Genomic DNA, 19,442 nt, shown 5'->3' on the forward strand with positions numbered 1-19,442 from the left:
TGGAAAATCATTTTACAATTGGAAGATGAAACAAGGCACATTGTTCCCCTTTAAATGCATACAGGGAGAGATAACTCAACAATAAGCCACACAACATCAACCATCAGGGTCATACCATAGTAATTAACATGCCATTAGGTCATACGGAGTCTGATGCAATTAAAGCTAATGCCTTGGTGGCAGTCTGTTGTAATTGACTGAAAGACATGCATGGGTTTGGATGTGAATACCGCTGCAAATTAAGAATCACTGTCACTACCTCATCCGCTAGTTTGAGACCACCAAAGCCTTTCTGCAGAAATATAAATAATATGACTTGAGCTGCCAGACACAGAGAAAGTTTCAAAGAAGTTAAGTTCTCATTAGTTGTTGTAAATCAATATGTCAGTTGTATGTGTGCTGAAATGCACAGTGAAAATGATTTAACACATGCGAGGCAGTACGCTCATTATAGTCTAAAATGAGGTAATTTAGGCTACCAGATACCAGAAGGTTTTTCAACACGCTGAGCCTCATTAACTTCTCCAAATCAATATTTAAGCTGCTGAAATACATTAAAATGCTGCTTCACGGATTTCTAACTAAAGCATAAACTTTGTTTTTATACCCCTTGTTAAAATTCTTATGTGTACTGTGGACAATAGATGTCTCAAACTTCTGTATCAAGAGCAGCAAATGTTGTTTTTGCCCCAGAAATCCAATATCCAAATATTCCTTTGACTTTAACATACTGTGGCTATCTGGGGGTCTATACAAACATTAATCATACTTCATGGACTATGGATCAATATCTGTCGTGTTTTGAAAGTTGAGCATAGGTTCAGTATAAGTGAGGAGATGTCATCTCAAGAAAACACATGTACATGTATGATGATGTATTTGTGTATGTTTCACTGCTCCATTAGGCACACCAAAGCTTATATTCCAGGCAAATAGACTTCATCCACTTTTGTTTAGTATTGGGCCAATCCTATGACTCCCCCCTTATCTCCAAATCACTTTAATCAATGGAAATGCAGCACTATAGCTAATGACAGAGTCCGCTGTTCTGTATTCACAGAGTGCACCTGAATGCTGTGCTGTTAGAGCCACTTTAGAAGACCATTAAGATCAATGTCAGACACAAACACACTGGTAAAGGGGGCGGCGGGGGGGCACACACCAACATTCAAGAGTTAAAGGCAAGGCAATTAGTCTATATAAGGTCAAATAAAGGTCTAGTTCCTCAGGTAACCAACATAAAATAAAAACTAAAGACATGCTGCTAATTTGCGTGAATATAAAAGTGCACAGTGTGACAATCTGTTTTTAATTGTTTGTCTGTGCCTTGGGAACATATGAAATTTACACTGATTTCTACATTGGGTCATGTCATGTGCATGTGAGTTTGTATGTGTTTGACCTCACCTCATTGGCATAGACCCAGTGACTGTCCTTAGATGCCAGGTTGGTCTCCACAGCCTGCAGAGGGACATTAAAAGAAAAGGAGAGAGGACAGACAAAGAGTTAAGGACATTTTAGGAGTCGTCAATTGTGCAATTAATTGAGATCGTCGAGTAGGTAGTCAGTCCCTCCTTGGGCATCCTTAGGTAATAATGCATTGGTCTGCACTTCATATTTCAACTGTACAAGTGCTGCAGGATTTTTGACCTTTTAAGACTGTTCTCCTTCACCATGCACCTTGGAAGTAGGTGAATTTATGCCCAAAACCCCTTCCTCTGCTTCTAATGTGTGGACTTAAGTCTGACATTGAATTGAAATATTTGGGTAGAAAGACGCGCCTTGTATAAGACTTAACGTTTTATTCCCAACTCTTTGATCACAATGAAGGCAAAATACACAGCAAAATAATAAAAAATCCTGGAGAAAATTAGGTTACAGAAACTGGGTTGCTCGCATACACAATGTTTAATGTCAGTATAACACAGGCATCGTCACAGGTAAAAAATAACCACCTTTGGAATTACCGTTAACCAAGCATCTCATTATGGAGTTCCTCAACCTATTATGAAACTGCAACCATTTGACATCTGTCATGCTTTACGTCTCAATGCATGCTCTCTCCTGCAAATTGCTATCATTAGTGTCCAAATCAATCTGTTTCACACAAGGCAATGAAGACTGATATCGGATGGAACCCTGCTGCATTTTTACTCAACAACACCATGCTCATCAATAATAGCCGTTGCAGAGCACAGCACCCAAAAGCTGCCAATCGATCGTCTAACCTTGGAAGAGTCATGATTAGATTTTAATCCTCCTCTCATTCCAGACTGAGCTCATCAAACTGCAAGACGAACAAACCAGTGCATGGGCAATATTTATCCCCACGGTTGAAATGGCACGTCTTGTAGGTACTTAGAATTAAAGAATGGGGCCATATGTCTTCAAAAATGAACAAGCAATTAATATGGATAAGCTGAAATTATGAGAAGGTGCTTGGAAAAACCAGGCATATGCAGGACCTACTAGTGCTGGACATGTATGTAGTAAAAAGAGCAAAAACATGTAATGGGGATGGGGAATACCCTTTACCCCTCACAAAAGAAAATTAATCAGGGCTTTTAATCTGTTTTGGTTAACAAGATTTCTGAGCATCAGTTTTTGTTGCATAGACAAACCTGGTAATTAAATCCTTGTGTTGCGTACTGGTGAAAGCAATCAGCTCAAGTCTTATTCAAATCCAAAGGTTTCACATCAGTTAAACAATCAGATCTGTACATTTCTAGTAAAGGATAACTGCCGCATTTTCCATTTTCCATAAAGACACAACTTGCAAATGGTATGCAGTAGAGCACTTTTCCATTACATGCTTCACAATGTACACATGGTCCATGTGGTCCACATAATCCACTGTGCACACTTTTCCTGCATGGGCTTTAAAATTAAATATGTGACAGTGCTGTACTTCCTTTACAGATCAGTCCAGGCATGTAAGTAGACAGTATTTGTACTGCAATTGGCATTTCAAATGTGATGGATTGAGAAAAGAAGGCGACTTCTTCACTAATGTGTCGCACATCCTTCCGGCTCCATATACCACTGAAGGACTGTGTTCAAGTGTTGAACCAAGATTTGAAAACATTTCACATCGATAATTACATCAGCACTTGAAACCATCTCGTAATAAGCTTTGACGAGAAAGGTATCTTGACACATTCTTTCATCAGTAAACCACGGATTGGGAAGCTATGAAATCAGGCACAACGATTCTTTATAAATCTTGACGTAAAATGCAAAGGATCACTAGGAGGTTCTTAATGGGGAAAATATCAGCAAAATCCTTTCAAGTGTGAGCATTCCATTAATTCATGTTATGACAAAGTCTCTTCAGCCCTGAATACAATCTGGCAATGAGAACTATTGTCTGCCTGGAAGAATAACATTGACATTCAAGAAAGACGACAGCTCCTTGAGCTGCATTCATTGTTCCAGACAATATATGTCAGATGCCATGATGGTAAAAACAAAGTCAAGTGGGGCAGTTTGGGTTGGTTAATATGGACCAGCTGCGACGCAACGCTTTGTTGAAGCCCTGGGCACAACTGAACCCACTACTTGAGAGGTTCAGCCATAGTTCACAGCACAAGTGAACACTGATAACTTGAGACACTCCAATATTAAAGCCTGATTAAGCAAGCATGTTCATGAGCTGCTGTTAAACCTCGTCGTTGTATGTGACAAACACATTTGTCATAGCTACCATAACGGAGCTGTAATTCATTGTCTTTTTTCTCCAACATTATCCTTAGAGAGCAAAAGGTGACGACTGCTGTTTGGAACATTATGGGAATGGATTTAAACCATATACAGGTATAACAGAAAGTTAAATTGAGCCTTAAAACTGCAGTTGGGAACTTGAGAGAAAAGAGCAAAAGAGATACATTTCAGCAGAGATTTTGGACACAACCACCACATCCCCTCCCCGCCGCTCTCTCCCTCCAAACAAGAGAAATGCACGCTCATTTGCCTTCATTCTTTCATCAGTAAATACAAGAACCAAAATAACTATGTCCAATTCTGTCTTGGTTAATAAGTAGCTGGAAGCAAGTGTGGTGTGGGGGTTGATGCAGGCTGCATGTTCGTTGTCCGCCATGAGTTTGAACTGCTCGTGAACACTCACGTAAGTGACGCAATAACAACACTGCCAAGATGTAGGGATAGCCCCTCAACCAATCAGAGCAGAGAGCCAAAGCAAGGCCCTGATTAGTCAAAGGGAACGGGAGAGATGGCAATTTCAGACTGCTGCATACAGAAGCAGAGGGAGTGATGAGGATTTCAGGCCTCCTTGTCTATTCTTCTTTGGCATAATGTGTTGTTTGTTTTTCCTGAAACCCCGGTAACTCATGCATCTATTCAGGTCTATTCACTCAACTTTGGATCTCCCCTGTTCACCATTACCATTCAATAAGTTCATCATCCCAAACAGCCTGGATTGTAAGATTTCAGAAAGATCACTGCTCTTAAAGAGGACCTATGATACTTTTTGACTTTTATGACCTATAAACGTTGTTATAATGATTTATAGTCATGTTTAACCATACTAGCTTATCAAATAATGACGTACATGTATTTCGACGTATTCCCTGCTGACCGTCTGGGCTGGCTGTGCAGAGCACTAAACACTAGGGCAGCCGGTCGAGAAATCACGTTCAGAATTTCCGGACAATCTTTTCGTCACACGGACATTCTTTTCGTCACACAAGCGGATGTTTCCATGTATGGTCTGAAATCTCCCGCTCGCGCTACTGAAATTGTTCCGGAAGGAAGGTAACGGAGTGGGGTTTGCAGGAAGGGGGGGGGGGGGGGGGGCGGAGAAGCACAGAGCCAAATGTGGAGCAGACTGCTGTGCTCACTAGGGTAGAGAGGAAGAGTGTCCCGAAAATCTAAATGTTTTTTTGTGATGTGATTCGTGTCAGGTTGCTCTATAGCAGTTTTTAACAAGAAATTAAGACCAGAAAAGTAGTATAATAGGAGATCTTTAAAGTACTTAAAGGCCTACTTCACCGGTTGGAATATGAAGGTGTATTGAACTCGGAGATCCTATGAAGTATAAATGTGCAAAAAAAATTGAAATCGGATCATCCTGTGACATCACAGAAAGAGAAATGTAGGGTTAGACAGTGAGACCATAAAACACTCTTTCTGCCTTTTCTCAGGCTAGGATGATCCGATTTCAATTTTTTTTGCACATTTATACTTCATAGGATCTCCGAGTTCAATACACCTTCATATTCCAACCGGTGAAGTAGGCCTTTAAGGGAGATGCTCATACAAATTCAAATCATTCAGCTCTGAAAATACAAAAGCCCTAGAATACACACATTGTACTCCCCTATCAGTCCTTTCGTAATCTAATGTTGTCTTCTTTCAGTTGATATACGCAAGAGTTTTGACTTGCTTAACATGTATCAAACCAAAGCCTTAACCCTATTTGAGGCAGAGTAATTTCAGCTTTGTCTGTATTCTGTCTTTTCCATTCATGTCAGGAGATGATGTAACGGTGAAAGTCTGGAGAGCAATGTGGTTAGGGCGAAGGAGGCATGGAGAGCCTGGAGTTTAAGCTGAGGAATATTCTATATACTGTTGATAGGGCTGAAGCCTAGCGACAGTAAGATCTCCAATCAGTGAGGCAAAGTACTCCAGGCGTGTTCTCATACAGTAGCAATGCTACAAAGGCAGCCAGAGAATGCCGACTCCAATTTGAAACCGTGACAGCAAAAAGGGATTGAGAGGAATTGTGGTTCGAAGGATGTGAAAAAAGGTGGGAGGAGGATGAATCTCCTGAATGGAAGACGAGACGGAAACGCTCTGTTTGAATTAATTCAATATCAGAATGTATTACCTTACAAAATCATGTTTTAAATGTTTTAAAGGATGTGGATTGTACACTCAGTTGCCAGTGTTTTAGGTTCACCTATATTTAGTGCAGACTATTCTGACAGTCCTGGAATAAATCCTTCCTTCATGAAGGTTGTGATGCAATGTAAGGATGTAATGTGTTAATGTAAATGTTTTGTTGACACTGTCTCAGAGAGGTGTTGTTTCATCTTTATGATCCCCTTAGAAGCTACAGTTTGTGGTTTATCTGTGTTTTTATTATTTTGTCCACCTCATTTATATCCACGACGTTAGAACTGAAGGTTTAAGGTGGAGTCAGGGGACAGTCAAGATCTGTTGTCCGAATCACTTTTTGTGATAATCAGTGAATATCTCCTCACGATCTGCCACCTGTACATACTGTGTGTGCGCTAAACAATTCTGATGTTAGTACACAGCTAGGCTTTGTAAACTGGTGAGGTCTATATAAACAAAGAGGACCCTTTGTAACTACTAACAAGCCGTTTAAAGCACTTACACAGTATGTATAGCGTTCTCCGGAATCGCTGACTCTACCTTTGACCTGCAGCTCCTATTAATAAGACGACAGTGTAAAATGACTTTAGAGCTTGGCTAATCAGTGAGTGAATACGGCTGCAGACTACAAGAGAAGCCAAACTGTACTTGAATGCTAATTAAAAGGATTGTGATTAATAGCTGTAAGCAACTACGGTATGTATTGCAGCTGTGGCATTTTTACTTGAGCTGTAAATATATTGTTCCCTGCAAATTTAAGATGAATCAAGCTTACCCCAAAAAATAACATTATAAAACGCCTTGCTTATCAAGCAACACAAATATAAACATTTCTTATGTAATTATCACAACTTCCTCATCTGCTCACATTACAGCATTACGTTGAGGATAAGTTGCAAGTGAAAGAAAATCCCCACCCTGCAGCTTACATTTTAGTTCACACGCTGCACTCGCTGTTCACCGAATGATGCCTGTGATTTGGTTGTACAACATGGCATATTTGATGTTTTAGCAGTAAAGCTAAATCTAACTGGCACCAACACCTCCTTGTTCCTGGAGACATATGCTGTTTTGTTTACATGCATCCAAACAGCATTATAGAAAAACTTAAATTTAGAAGGATGGCTCTGACCAAGGAACTGAGGTAAATATTAGGTTAGCAGCATATGAGAACTCAAAGTGAACCGGCTAAAAAGAACTAAGTCTCACTGCCTGTGTTCACTTTTGTTTGCTTGGCAGGATACATTATTGTCAGAGACAAATAACTTTTGAGGGAATATTTGGTTTGTCTTTGGGACACAACAAAAAAACTTTTTGCACAATTTTTATTGTATTGTTACAAATGCATCTGTATCATTGTAGGGTTAGTAATTCAGGAATCCGACTTTGGATTTTGTATCTAGCTATACACCTTATCATCTCAGAGAGAAAAAATACACACCCCTAAGACATATCTGTCCATCCATTGTATTTATTATGGTGACTACATTAATGCACTAATTGTCCCATTTTCTTGTCAGCGGGATACAGAGGTGACTTTGTTTAGTCGTCTTACTCTCTCTGACACTCTATTCCCTCTCTTCCTCAGTGTGAGTTCAATGACAGATTAGTCCCTATTTGAGGCAATGCAGATATAGGCAGACTTTGAAGTGTGTGCCTTTCACAGAGGTGTGGTATTTGGCCATAATTGAGTAGAGGATGGGCGATGAAAAGGTTTCGTTAACCGTCACACCTTCCATTTTTCTTTTCGGTGTGGGGCTCTCACAAAGGGAGCCACGATGGTGGGATGAGGTGTGTTATAAAATATTCATGATGGTCCTTCTGAACCAAGCCTTGCCACTGTTGCTGTGGAAACAGCTTCAGATCTTAAATGTTTCATTGACGCATATGTTCAAGCAAATGATGCCAGCTGCCCTCTGGACTCTATTAGTAGTGGTACGGACATTGTATTGGCATTACTTACACATGTTAGTTATTTTAGGGTCTGGATACATCAACACCATCTTGCTACCAACTCATTACGGTTCTTAAAAATATACATAATCTGTTGGAACCAAGAAAGAAATTAGCCTGTGTACTGATCTGCAGTCTACAGTGAGAATTGAACACCTGAACACATCTCTTCTGACCTTCCACTTTCAATATTCAAGACCAGGTGGCCTTTGAAGAAAGAAGGCACAGGTATGTCACATTAAAAACAGATCACGACTCCCATCTGCCATGGTACTGAGGCTGCTACCTTCTTTCCGCATGTAGTTAGCTTCCCACAGGGTTATGCTAAAGGCATGAGTGGAATAGCTAATGTCTCCCCACTAGACTCACCAGTGGGCACATTAGCCTCGTTATACGGACTAAAAATAAAACAAGAGTAAACTAAACTAAAGCACTGTGCCAATGGTTACCATACAGTGTTTATTGTTTTAAATGTACAAAAAATCGATATATTTAAATTATTATTAGCAATTTCTGGAAATATTTGAATACATCTAAAGTTTATGTTAAAAAAGCTAAAGAAAAGGGAATGTTTACAAAGATTGGTTGAACATTAGGTAAAGGCATCAATGTTACATAAGCACTTAAAGGAAAAAAGAAAAACATCTCTTAGTAGTACGAACCATATAATGCTATAATAACTGCAATCTGTCCATCTTTATTAAAAGGTATATGGTGGCTACTCTTTCAATGTCCTTGTGACATATTCTGTCTGTGGACTGCTGCACACGTGAGCTGTTATGTTGTGAGGAGAATTTCCTGGGAGTAACTAACAGGATTAAAACTCATTTTATGAATAGCAACATAGCAGGCTGAAGAGCTGCATGAGTTCAGTGAACGAAGTCGGTTAAGAACCTTGAAGGTGTGGGTTTTCAGGCAGTGCAATGGGTGTTAGCCTTAGCATGGTATTAACACACCCACTGGTACTTCGAGACAGATGTAGTATATACAGACCTGAACTGTATCAAGACACATCCCTCTGTTTCTATTTAATGAAAATGTTTTCCCTCCAACTAATTATATAATAAGCTTAACCTTCTTTGCCTGATTTCATTAACCTTAATTATAATTGTCAAAACTGTTTTTTTGTCTTTGTGTAATGCAGCCCCATTCCTTACTAAAAAAAACAAAACACTTAAATAAAAGTCATTAAGACTGCAATAGCATTACATCATACTGCATAAAACATTAATCCTCACTTGCAAGCTGTTGTCACAGAAAATACAAAATAAATCTAAATGTAAATGCCAAAACACTTAAGTTATGGCCAAGCTATATTAAGAAAAATAGATTGGGTTGGATGACCACAAGAGAGAGAACAAATATGAAAAGCACCTCCTTTGATAAAAGTATCATAACATTATTTGATGGCCGAGACAAAAAAAGAAAGCAATTAAACATGTATTTGGCATCATGAGCAAACTTTGTTTTTTGAACCAAGAGACTTTGTAGGAAAATCTTAACTTAGTTACCATTTTAACAAGACACCAAAGCAAAGTTCTGGAACAATAATATCTTAGCAGAAGACAAATTACTTTGCATTTTAGCAGGATGCCCTTGAGGAAGCACTGAACATAAACTAAACCTCTGCACCTGGGGGAAATTTATGTTTCGGATCTATGATGATATTTGCAATTGATTTTTTATTGCACAGCTGATGGATGTAATAGACCTGGATAATTAACAAAGAAGAAACTGATTACCTCAACAAAAGTCATTTTGTTCATCTGTGACTTCAGTTACAACACAAGGACAAACATATATATGGTCAATGTACTGTAGAAAGCAACACACTGTTAACACTCAAGCTTATTTGTATATTTACACAACGCAAACACAAATGTAGCGTTGTATATTAAGATTGATATTTTAACACAGTGTGAAAGGAGAGGATATTACACAGAACATTAATGTTCCAGACAACAAACACAATGACTGTTCGCTGCATGAAGATTGTATTTTTGGAAAGACACTATCGTAATCAGTTTGTGTAACTCGTTGATGCTCTTTGGTGTTGTTAGTCAGGAGTGATCAAGAAGCCAGGAAGACATCATTGTAACAGTTGTACTATGGGACTAACTGGCTGATAACCAGTGTTGCCACAGTTACTTTGAAAAAGTAATCTGATTACTGATTACTAGTTACTCCTTAAAATAGTAACTTAGTTACTTTACTGATTACTTGATGTTAAAAGTAACTAAGTTAGATTACAAGTTACTTTTAACATTACTTTACAGGTTTTGAAACCCATATATCTCAATTTAAAACATTAATAATCATTGAAAATATATAAAATAAAGTGTGTAGGCTAGTAGCCTATAGGCATACTGTTTTCAAAATAATAAAAATTATGGTTTAAAAAATGTAATGAAGAAAAGCGTTTTTCCCCCCATGAAAATAAATGCATTCCTCCAAAGTGCAATGACAGTAGCAGTGTCTTTAAACTTAATGTGCTTGGCCCTTCACTCTCATGCATTAATTTGACTTGCCACAGTTCATCTTAGACTCGGCCGTAATGCTGCTGCACACACACACACACACACACACACACACACACACACACACACACACACACACACACACACACACACACACACACACACACACACACACACACACACACACACACACACAGTAATCAGATTAAAATGAGTAATTTTAATCTGATTACTGGGTTTGGAGATAGTAACGCGTTAGATTACTCGTTACTGAAAAAAGACGTCCGATGCCGGTAACGCGTTACTTAGTAACGCGTTACCGGCATCACTGCTGATAACCTGGAAGTTGCTTGCAACACTCAACGTAAAGTTGAAAAGTTAAATCTTGTAAAAACTAACGTAATTCAATAGATTGTATCCAAGCAAAGACAACAGATAAGCACAATAATGCTATTCAAGTGCAACTGAATTATGCATGCTACCATTACGTTACATTAGTCCAGTGATATCAGGTGAGCGAAAAACAATAATGGTTTTCCATAAAGGAACTTCTCCACTATTCCAAGGCCATTATCTTCAAATAAAATGCATCATAGACCCTATTGCACTGAACTTCAGACCCAAAAACACATCTTCAGTGAGAGGTGAATGAATTTATTCGGAAACATTGAGATAATTAAGATGGACCTACAGTCAATGTTGTATTCAGGGCAGGATGGGGAGTTTCTTACAGAAAGGGCACCAACAGAAATCTACTTAACTCGTTCATACAAACTTCCTGATGCATTATTGTGTGAAGGGTTTTGAGAAAAGCAATGCGAGTGATTTGAATGATCCGTTTCGTTCTACATAGAAGCTATAATAGTGGTAAGCTCAGATTGCTCCATTTTGTACAGCAGGAAAAAACCTCTTTGATTACATAATGATGGTTGAATGCAAGTTTCCTTGTGGCAGCCTCAATAATAAGTCTCCCTACATGACCTGCATGGCTCTCGAGGCTTCTCAGTGTCTTTGTGTGTTGTGGACTTGTTCCTCACACTGCCTCTAAAGACTACCAGCTAAGAAAAAAAAACATTTGCAGACAACTTCAAACGCACACTACTGTAACCTCTGCTCATTCTCACAGCAGGCTGGCAAGAGAAGTGATTGAAAACAAAAGTAAGGCGAGAAACCTGAAACAAGAAGAAATGAATGTGGTGTTGTTAAGATGTGACAGCCTAGTCAAGTGGTGATGAGAAGAACAGTCTCAGGGAAGATTCTATAGCATATCATCCACACCACATTGCTATTTCACTGGGGTTTTTCTCCTTTTAATCTAAACTTTTTAGTAGCTTAACTATTATTGATCAAGTACTGCAGTCGTGCCCACATAAGAGACTTCAAGCACAGCGGAGCCTTCTGCTGATGTCTGAAATCAAACTGCTATGGATCAGTATATATCAATAATATGGACGATATGTGTAGCCGACAGCAGCACTTCCATATGAAGGTGACTTCAGGTCTTAGCTCTGCTGCAGGGTAATACAGACACACGAGCAGTTCGAGAGATGGCAGATGACTAAAAGGGAGTTGCCTTGGACATACCTATAGCAATGAATGAGTTTAGGTGAAATAAGAGGGACAAATTACATGTTTGGGAGCTTACATACTTACCATGGCAAAACAGGCTAACAATCAACATTCAGTGCAGTCTGCAAACATCACAAAGCAACTTAGTCAAAATTCCGTAAATTTTGTCAAATTATTTGCTTGATATTATGGATGATTAACAATGTTTTGGGTTTTAACATTTCCCCAGCCCTCACTAACCATTCTTATGGCACCATTAGGTATGGGCTTTTGACAGTGCCCAGTGGCACTGGCAGGTGATATCAGACTGTGTACTGGGCAGCTCCATGTTGCAGGGCAGGCATGTGTGAGTAAAATACAAGGAGAATAAATACATTCAAACCTACTCAAAGTAAATAAGATACAGGAAACATAGTCGGACATCCACTGAGTGAAAAGGTGTGTTGAAATATTTTTGCTTTGCCTTTCTTCATATTTAAAAGTGTGAACCAACTCTAATCATCAAAGGTGTACACATGTTTTGAAGCGAAAAAGAACAGAGGCTTAGACGGAAAATAGATGCCGATACAGGAGCAGAGGTCATTACATGAACATGGTACATGATGTAATGTTTGTTTTCTCTTTAAAAAAAAGAAATAAAGCTCTTTTACAAGACACTACAATGATGCCGCTTTCGTTTTCTTCTGAGGAATCAAACACTTCTTCATGGTGGTGTGTATCACAGGTCAGGGAAAGTAGATTTGCTCTATCCACCATAAGTGGGCAGGCAAATAAAGAAGAAACGAGAAGAGAGGGGGCAGGAGAGGTAACCGCGGGACCTGTTGGAGTCAACTAGACCAAAGATGAACGTGAATCTCATCCTAATTATCTCTGCACAGACCGAGACATGTCTTCTCAGAACACCATGGGAGAGAAGAGGTATTATGGAGAGTGGGAGTGTGAAAGTTTCAGTTCGGACATAATGCTGATTCCAAACAGCCTTCAGAGCCAAGGAGGCTACAAATAAAGAGAGGACGCAGTGGTAGCGATGGCACTTTGCCAACTACATCTCCTTACATATGGAGAGATAATAAGAGATGCGATTGTTTGTTTTATGAAATGTTTTGGGTGCTGTTTGCCTAATCAGCATTGTGTTTACAACAGAGGGCTGATGAGAGCATGTGTAATAGCAGGTATTATACTTGTTCAAAACCAAGAGTACATTTAAAAAACAGGCCTATATAGGCCTAGGCAATAATACCCAGTAAACAACACTCAATTAGGCAATTATAGCAATGTCGTAATGAGCTGCAGTTAATCAGACGATAAATTAATAAGATGTGCTCTAACATTGAGAATAATTTCTTGTATTCTCTCAAGAACACAGAGGTTTTTCTCAGTGTTTTACGTCTTTTCCATGGAAGAAAAAATCTAATTTGCCACCGTGCTCAGCCGAAGGCCCCAAGTAATGGTTTTGCTGTCTTATAACTGGCAAGCTTTCCTTTACACCTAAGGAGCACTTTAATTTAATTCGTCTTTTCAAGATCAATAAATGCGGCTGAATTGCGATTCTTTGGAACAAACAGCCCGTTAATAGGCCACAATGATTTTAGGGTGACCATTTTCTGCAGAATCATTTACGCAGTTTGGTGCACCACTATAGTGGAAATCAACTCTAATCAAGCCAGAGAGTGAGCTTGTGCAAAAGCATTAACAGAAGCCTTAAAAGGGCCTCATTTCCCCCGTCATGCTGCCCACAGCCTTTCCATACAGTATAGCAAAGTGCAGGGAGTACTGTGATAGAGGAGAGAATTGGAAGGGTGGGTGGTGAGAGCTTCCCAAAGCTCAGGAGAAGGCGGAGTTGTGGGAGAGGATAGAAGGTGCATGATCAAAGCCTATATTTTGAAATCACTTACTTCTCCATTAGTTTGATTAATGGGGGCCGCCTCACAGTCAGACAGAGGCAAGGGGCTTGAAGAATGATGCAATTACCGCTTTTTGAATAGAGGGCTGAAAGGCCTGCTAGAAAGGAGGATCTGGAGGAGATTCTACAGGGCATGCTGAACAGTAGACGGCTGCCTCCTCATCCATCCATCCATCCCCCTCTGCCACCCTGAAGCCCCACGGTTCTACTATAACCCTCCCCTGTGAGGCGGATCCCATCAGGCTAAGTGGCACACCTCACTGGCCGTCTCTAAGCTGGGGAAGCATATACGATAAATTGTGATTAATATGTATCTGCGGCGTCTTGCAGTGTTTGCATCGCATTCCCCTCGATTCCCCTCTTGCATTCTTACTAATTTGATGTTTTTTTGTCAGTATGTATTCCAGTGCATTTAAATTGATGTTCATGTAACGACGTGCATCAAGCAATATGAAAATATTTATCGTGAACACTTCTTGAGTGATAGGCTGTAATAGAAAAGTCTCAAGTTCCATGTAGAGATTTTTTTATAAAACTTCATGGCAGTGATCTCCAAAGGCTTTGAAATCGTACCCCTTTTAATTTGGTTGAGATAATTACACACAATGGATACAACAAAAGGAAGCCACTACATCCTATTGTCATGCCGTATGTAAAGTAGTCTGATCTATACACAAGAACGACGCAGGACGGTATATAAAGTTTTCATATTAGGTGGGTGTTTGATTCAGTGTAGGTTTGAAATTACAATAAAAAAATATATATAACAGAGGAAAACAACGTGAATACAGGGTAGAGGACACCTGTGAAAACGCTGTAAAGATTTATAAAAAAAACATACTTTTTATCTGGTCATGGAAGTAGATGAAGAAAGGATTTGTCTCCTTAAGGCATTAACACAATTTTAGCTTCCTTTATGAGCCACTGTGTGTGGGAGACTACTCCAGGAGACTAAGCAACACATTGGTCAGTTATAATTCAATTTTACTAATTTGCTTGATCATAGCCCCGCCAATAAAATGGGGAAAAGATTAAAGGATACAATTGATAGAAAGAAATTAAGACATAGCTAGACGGACATGTAAGGCAGAATTCATCCTTGTCAAAGTCTTTATAATGCAGTGTACTGGAGTTGTCAGCAGCATTCACATGGCAACTATTCTGGAAAGTACAAAGGGCATGGTAACCCTAAACCTTATCTTGCATTTATTCCTAAAGGCCTACTCAGCATGTGTAGTTTTCAAAAATATATAATTTTTTCTAACTCTGTGTTGTGACTATGAGGACATGTTCTGCTCAGTGCTTTTTAGTTTATTTACTTAGGGTACAATGTGTGTGTGTGTGTGTGTGTGTGTGTGTGTGTGTGTGTGTGTGTGTGTGTGTGTGTGTGTGTGTGTGTGTGTGTGTGTGTGTGTGTTGTGCGTGCGTGTAAGTGTGTGTATGAAGTGAGGTGAGGGGAAACACAAGCAAAAAAATGAAATGTATGATGCTGTTAAAAAGCTCTAAACCAGGTCATGGGTGAATGTTGGCATAATGAGTCAAGCAACATTCTTGGCAGAGAGAGAGAAATCTAAGTTCAAAATATATCCCCCTGTGCTCATTTACACATTAACATTTACAGTGATTCTCTCATGAGCGCTCTTTCAGTTGTAACATCAGAATCGGTTTAGGATTTATTTCAACGCTCCAAATGCAAAATAAATCGACAAATTAAATTGCCAAAGCACTGATCTCATGGCGATATAAAACTCCCAAAGGCTTGTGGGAAAAAACTTCTCAGAACAGCAGGTTTCTCTCCTGAGGAGTTGATGACCTCTTGCACAAATATCCATAATCCACATTATTACATGGGTATGTGGGAATTATATTCTTTTGTAAACTATTCAAATGTAATAGTCAATCATGTGATACCTTATTACTTTATTTTATTTTAATTTGTTGGCATTTTTATACTTTATTGAATAGTTGGGAGAGACAGAGGTGAAATGGGGCAGAGAGGGGGATGACATGCAGAGAACGACCACTGGCCGGATTGGAACCCGTGGTCTGCTGCTTCTTCGGACTAGGCGCTCCACACCACGAGCGCCCCCCATGTGATGTTATATACTATCTATGGATTTGACATTATTGTAAACTCACTGTGAATGTTGTTCTATGTAAGACTAAATATGAATTGTAGTTAATTAATAAAGGGAATTCCTTTATTACCAAAAGACCAAAGGCAAACAAACAAAAATCAGAAACAGATGCAATATCAAGCTCTTGTGGTTATTTCCCAAAGACATAAGCTCACTGATGATAATGTGAAATACCATGGCTCTACCCACCGTGCAGGTCACAGAGGTTTGGACCTCCTTTTTTCTGAAGTGAATATTAAAAGTCACAAAATATAAGATATTGTACAATGCCATTACTGTCTACCCTTTCTGCAGGTGAAAATGAAAAGAAGTTATATCGAACAAGATAAGGACACGGGGAAACAGGAAGACAGGAGGTGATGGGGCGGCAGTGGCGAAGTGGGTAGGGAGTTCGCCTCTGGTGTGCAGGGTTGGAGGTTCGATCCCCCGTCTCCCCGCCACATGTCGAAGTGTCCCTGGGAAAGACACTGAACCCCGAATTGCTCCCGATAGTTAGCTTAGTTAGCTTAGCACCCTAGTGCTAAGCCTACCCTGCGTGGTAGCTGCTGCTATCAGTGTATGAATGTGTATGTGACTGGGTGAATGTGTACAAAAACAATGTAAAGCGCTTTGAGTCTGTGATAAACGGAGATATAGCGCTATACAAGTCCATTTACCATTATACCATTACCATTGATGGAGAAAAGGGAGCAAAGGCAGATACTGTCCATTCGGCCCAGGATGGGATTATCAGTATGTCACAAACTGACCTGATCCAGTTAAAACAATGTAACTACCTCAGAGATACGTGTCTTCTTTGATAATTACATTGGAACCTACCAAACCCCTTAGTGGACCTCACTATTTCTGAAACCCTAGGTAACTCCTTGAGAAAGACACTAAAAAAGTACCTATATAAAAAAGAAAGTCTGCAGGGTCTGTAGTGGTGCCGCAACCCTGGAGCAGTAATTAAGGCTTCCGTGCTATTTTTAACTGTATGTGTATTACGGAGGCGAAATACAACTGCAGTAAACAGTTTTGTGTGACGTTAAACTGCATTATATTGAAAAATAATTTCATTGCGGGGGGAATAATATTAGAAACACATCTAATTATAATGCAGGCCAGTTCACAATAAGACTAACTACAACCTCAGTAATAAACACTTGAAACAACAACCCTTGGAAAGTTTATACAAATAACATTATACACTTTGTAAAGGTGGAATATGTAGAAGAGCTGCTGCATTGTATGTTATGTGATTACACGGGTCTACCTAATAAAGTGGCCTTTCTGTGTATTTCAGTGAGAGCAAAATAATTATAAGAGAAAGTGAGCAGGTAAAACAGCTACCAAAAGGTTAAAAGGACACCTCAACGGGAGTTTATATTTATATTCTCTCGGCATTTGAACATTTTCTCCAGAGCTTTTGGACTCTGATATACTGTGTGCTTGGTACCAATACAGTGCTTGTTTTCCAAGTGGTTGGCTTTGCAATTACCCTTATAACTCTTACTATATTCTGAGACTGCCAGTTGGGAATTGGGCAATAATCCTGAGCCCACAGCAACAATTTCACAGTCACATAACTTTACAACAATATTGTAGACTTTTGGTTTAATTGTATCTCATATTATGCAACGGGGGAGACAAATACACATAGACATAAAGATATTTACATATGCAGACAAAGCAACTGGATTTTGACATCCAATTTAACAAGAATGTGAATTATGCAACTGTTTTGCTAAAACAGGCTTGAATGTCTCAACAACACAACAAAACAAAATGATTAAAACACATCAGAGTGCACTTAGCGTTCTAACAAGCTGCGCTTTTTTTGCTTTAACGTACTGAAAAAAAGAGCCTCCTCCGAGAGAGCAACTGTGCTATTTAAAGTGATTCTGACACTCGTGATGTGATACTGTAGAGGTCACAGGATAAATGAGATAGACTTCAACGGTTGCCTTTTACGATATCAACCATTCCCCCTCTTGAAGAAATACAAATTGCCCAGGGGATTTACTGTTTCAATAATGCTAAGCATGCCTCATAATCGCCAACATCAATCAAAGCTTATCACCCACAGTCAAGACAACACAGTGTTTTGAGTGATGCCAGTGAAATACATAAACTGAGTTTTTTTTGTGCCGAATGTATTAGATATTTCCTTTTCTTACTGAGGAGAAACATAAAAGACAAGGTTAAAGTGAACACAGGTGCTATGAAGCTCACAGTCGTTGGCCAGTGGTACCAGTATTATGCTTTACATAACTTTCTTCTACATCATCATCATCATCATCATCATCATCATCATAACCACTAGCACCACCATCATTAGTAACACACATGTTCAAGTTATTCACCATTTAAAGGTCCATTACAACATTCTAATAAAGGCTCCTGATGGTGATGAATGTGCTGGGATAAGCCATCATTTTAAATAGAGCACAGTTTAAATTCTCCAGCATTAGTTTTGAAAAGGAAAATTATTGATGAAAAGCTCTTTTACCTCAGCAGATGATTCATACTTGTGCAAGTAATAACAATCCATCAAGTACATAGCTTGCCAGCTGCCCTGGTTTCAATTTAAACACATGAGTTTGGATATACAACCATTCCTCTTGATTACTCCGCCCTCCCATGAAATATGTACTCTAAGAGGTGGTTTTATTAAGACTTTGTCAGAGTGAAATACTTTGGTACAGTTAAGTGCATTGTTGTTTGAGTTAACATTGTATGAAGAGGGCAAACAAGTTTTGAATATTCAAAACGTGTGGCTGCAGAATGTTGCCTAGTTTCTTATTGGCTCCCAGCATGTACCAATAATTGATCATGGACACAGAGGGATACATCTATTATTTACTTGTAAAATTTAAGCATATATTCATTATGGGGAGCAATTAATCTTTCCTCTCTGTGCACTTAGTGTCCCCATGTTCTATGGTAATACCACTTTGCTTCTTATGGAGAGAAATTACATTTAGTTGAGGAACTTAGTCACACTACCTAAATTGTTTTGCTTCAAGCCAGGGACGAGATTGGAAATTATACCAGGGCTACAAAATGACACTAAAGCTGCACTATCTCCATGTTGCTGAATTACTGCAAGGGAATACATACAACTGATGGTTGAACGAGTGTATGAATCTATGCCATAATGCAGGGGTTCTCAAAGTGGGGTTCGCGAACCATTGCAGAGAAAGAGTGAGGAAAAAATGAACAGAGGAAGAGAAATGGAGACACAGACCAAAGTATACAGTGCAATAAGAGAGAGAGGAGATGAGGTTACGGGGGGCGGGTGGGGGGTGGGGGGGCAAGGGCAGAAAGATAAAGTGCCCATGTAGAGAGAAACATGAAACCATTAAGATAGGAAAAATACAAAAGAAGGAAAAGAGAGAATGTCCTGTAACAGGGACAGAGAGGGTGAAAGGGAGACACAAAGAGAGAGAGAGGAGGGAGGGAACGGAGGAGGGCAGAGGAGGATGGGATGTAAGACAATGATAGATTGGTTTCTGGCAGGCTCAATTTGTCACACTGTTATTGGGAGGAAAATGGAATAGAGGA

The 19,442-nt window shown here is 39.4% G+C and overlaps 1 protein-coding gene across 1 annotated transcript in view; it reads right to left on the bottom strand.

Moving 5' to 3' along the window:
• grid1a (glutamate receptor, ionotropic, delta 1a) overlaps positions 1 to 19,442 on the bottom strand; it is a gene marked incomplete at its 3' end in the record, with an annotated part of 218,741 nt that overhangs the window by 46,414 nt on the left and 152,885 nt on the right. Inside the window, exon 5 of the mRNA XM_080037081.1 lies at positions 1,408 to 1,461. Within this exon, the coding sequence (XP_079893207.1) occupies positions 1,408 to 1,461 (54 nt within the window). The remainder of the gene's footprint in view (positions 1 to 1,407; positions 1,462 to 19,442) is intronic.

This window comes from Ammodytes marinus, assembly GCF_949987685.1.
Source record: "Ammodytes marinus genome assembly, chromosome: 11".
NCBI classification, from domain to species: Eukaryota; Metazoa; Chordata; class Actinopteri; order Uranoscopiformes; family Ammodytidae; genus Ammodytes; species Ammodytes marinus.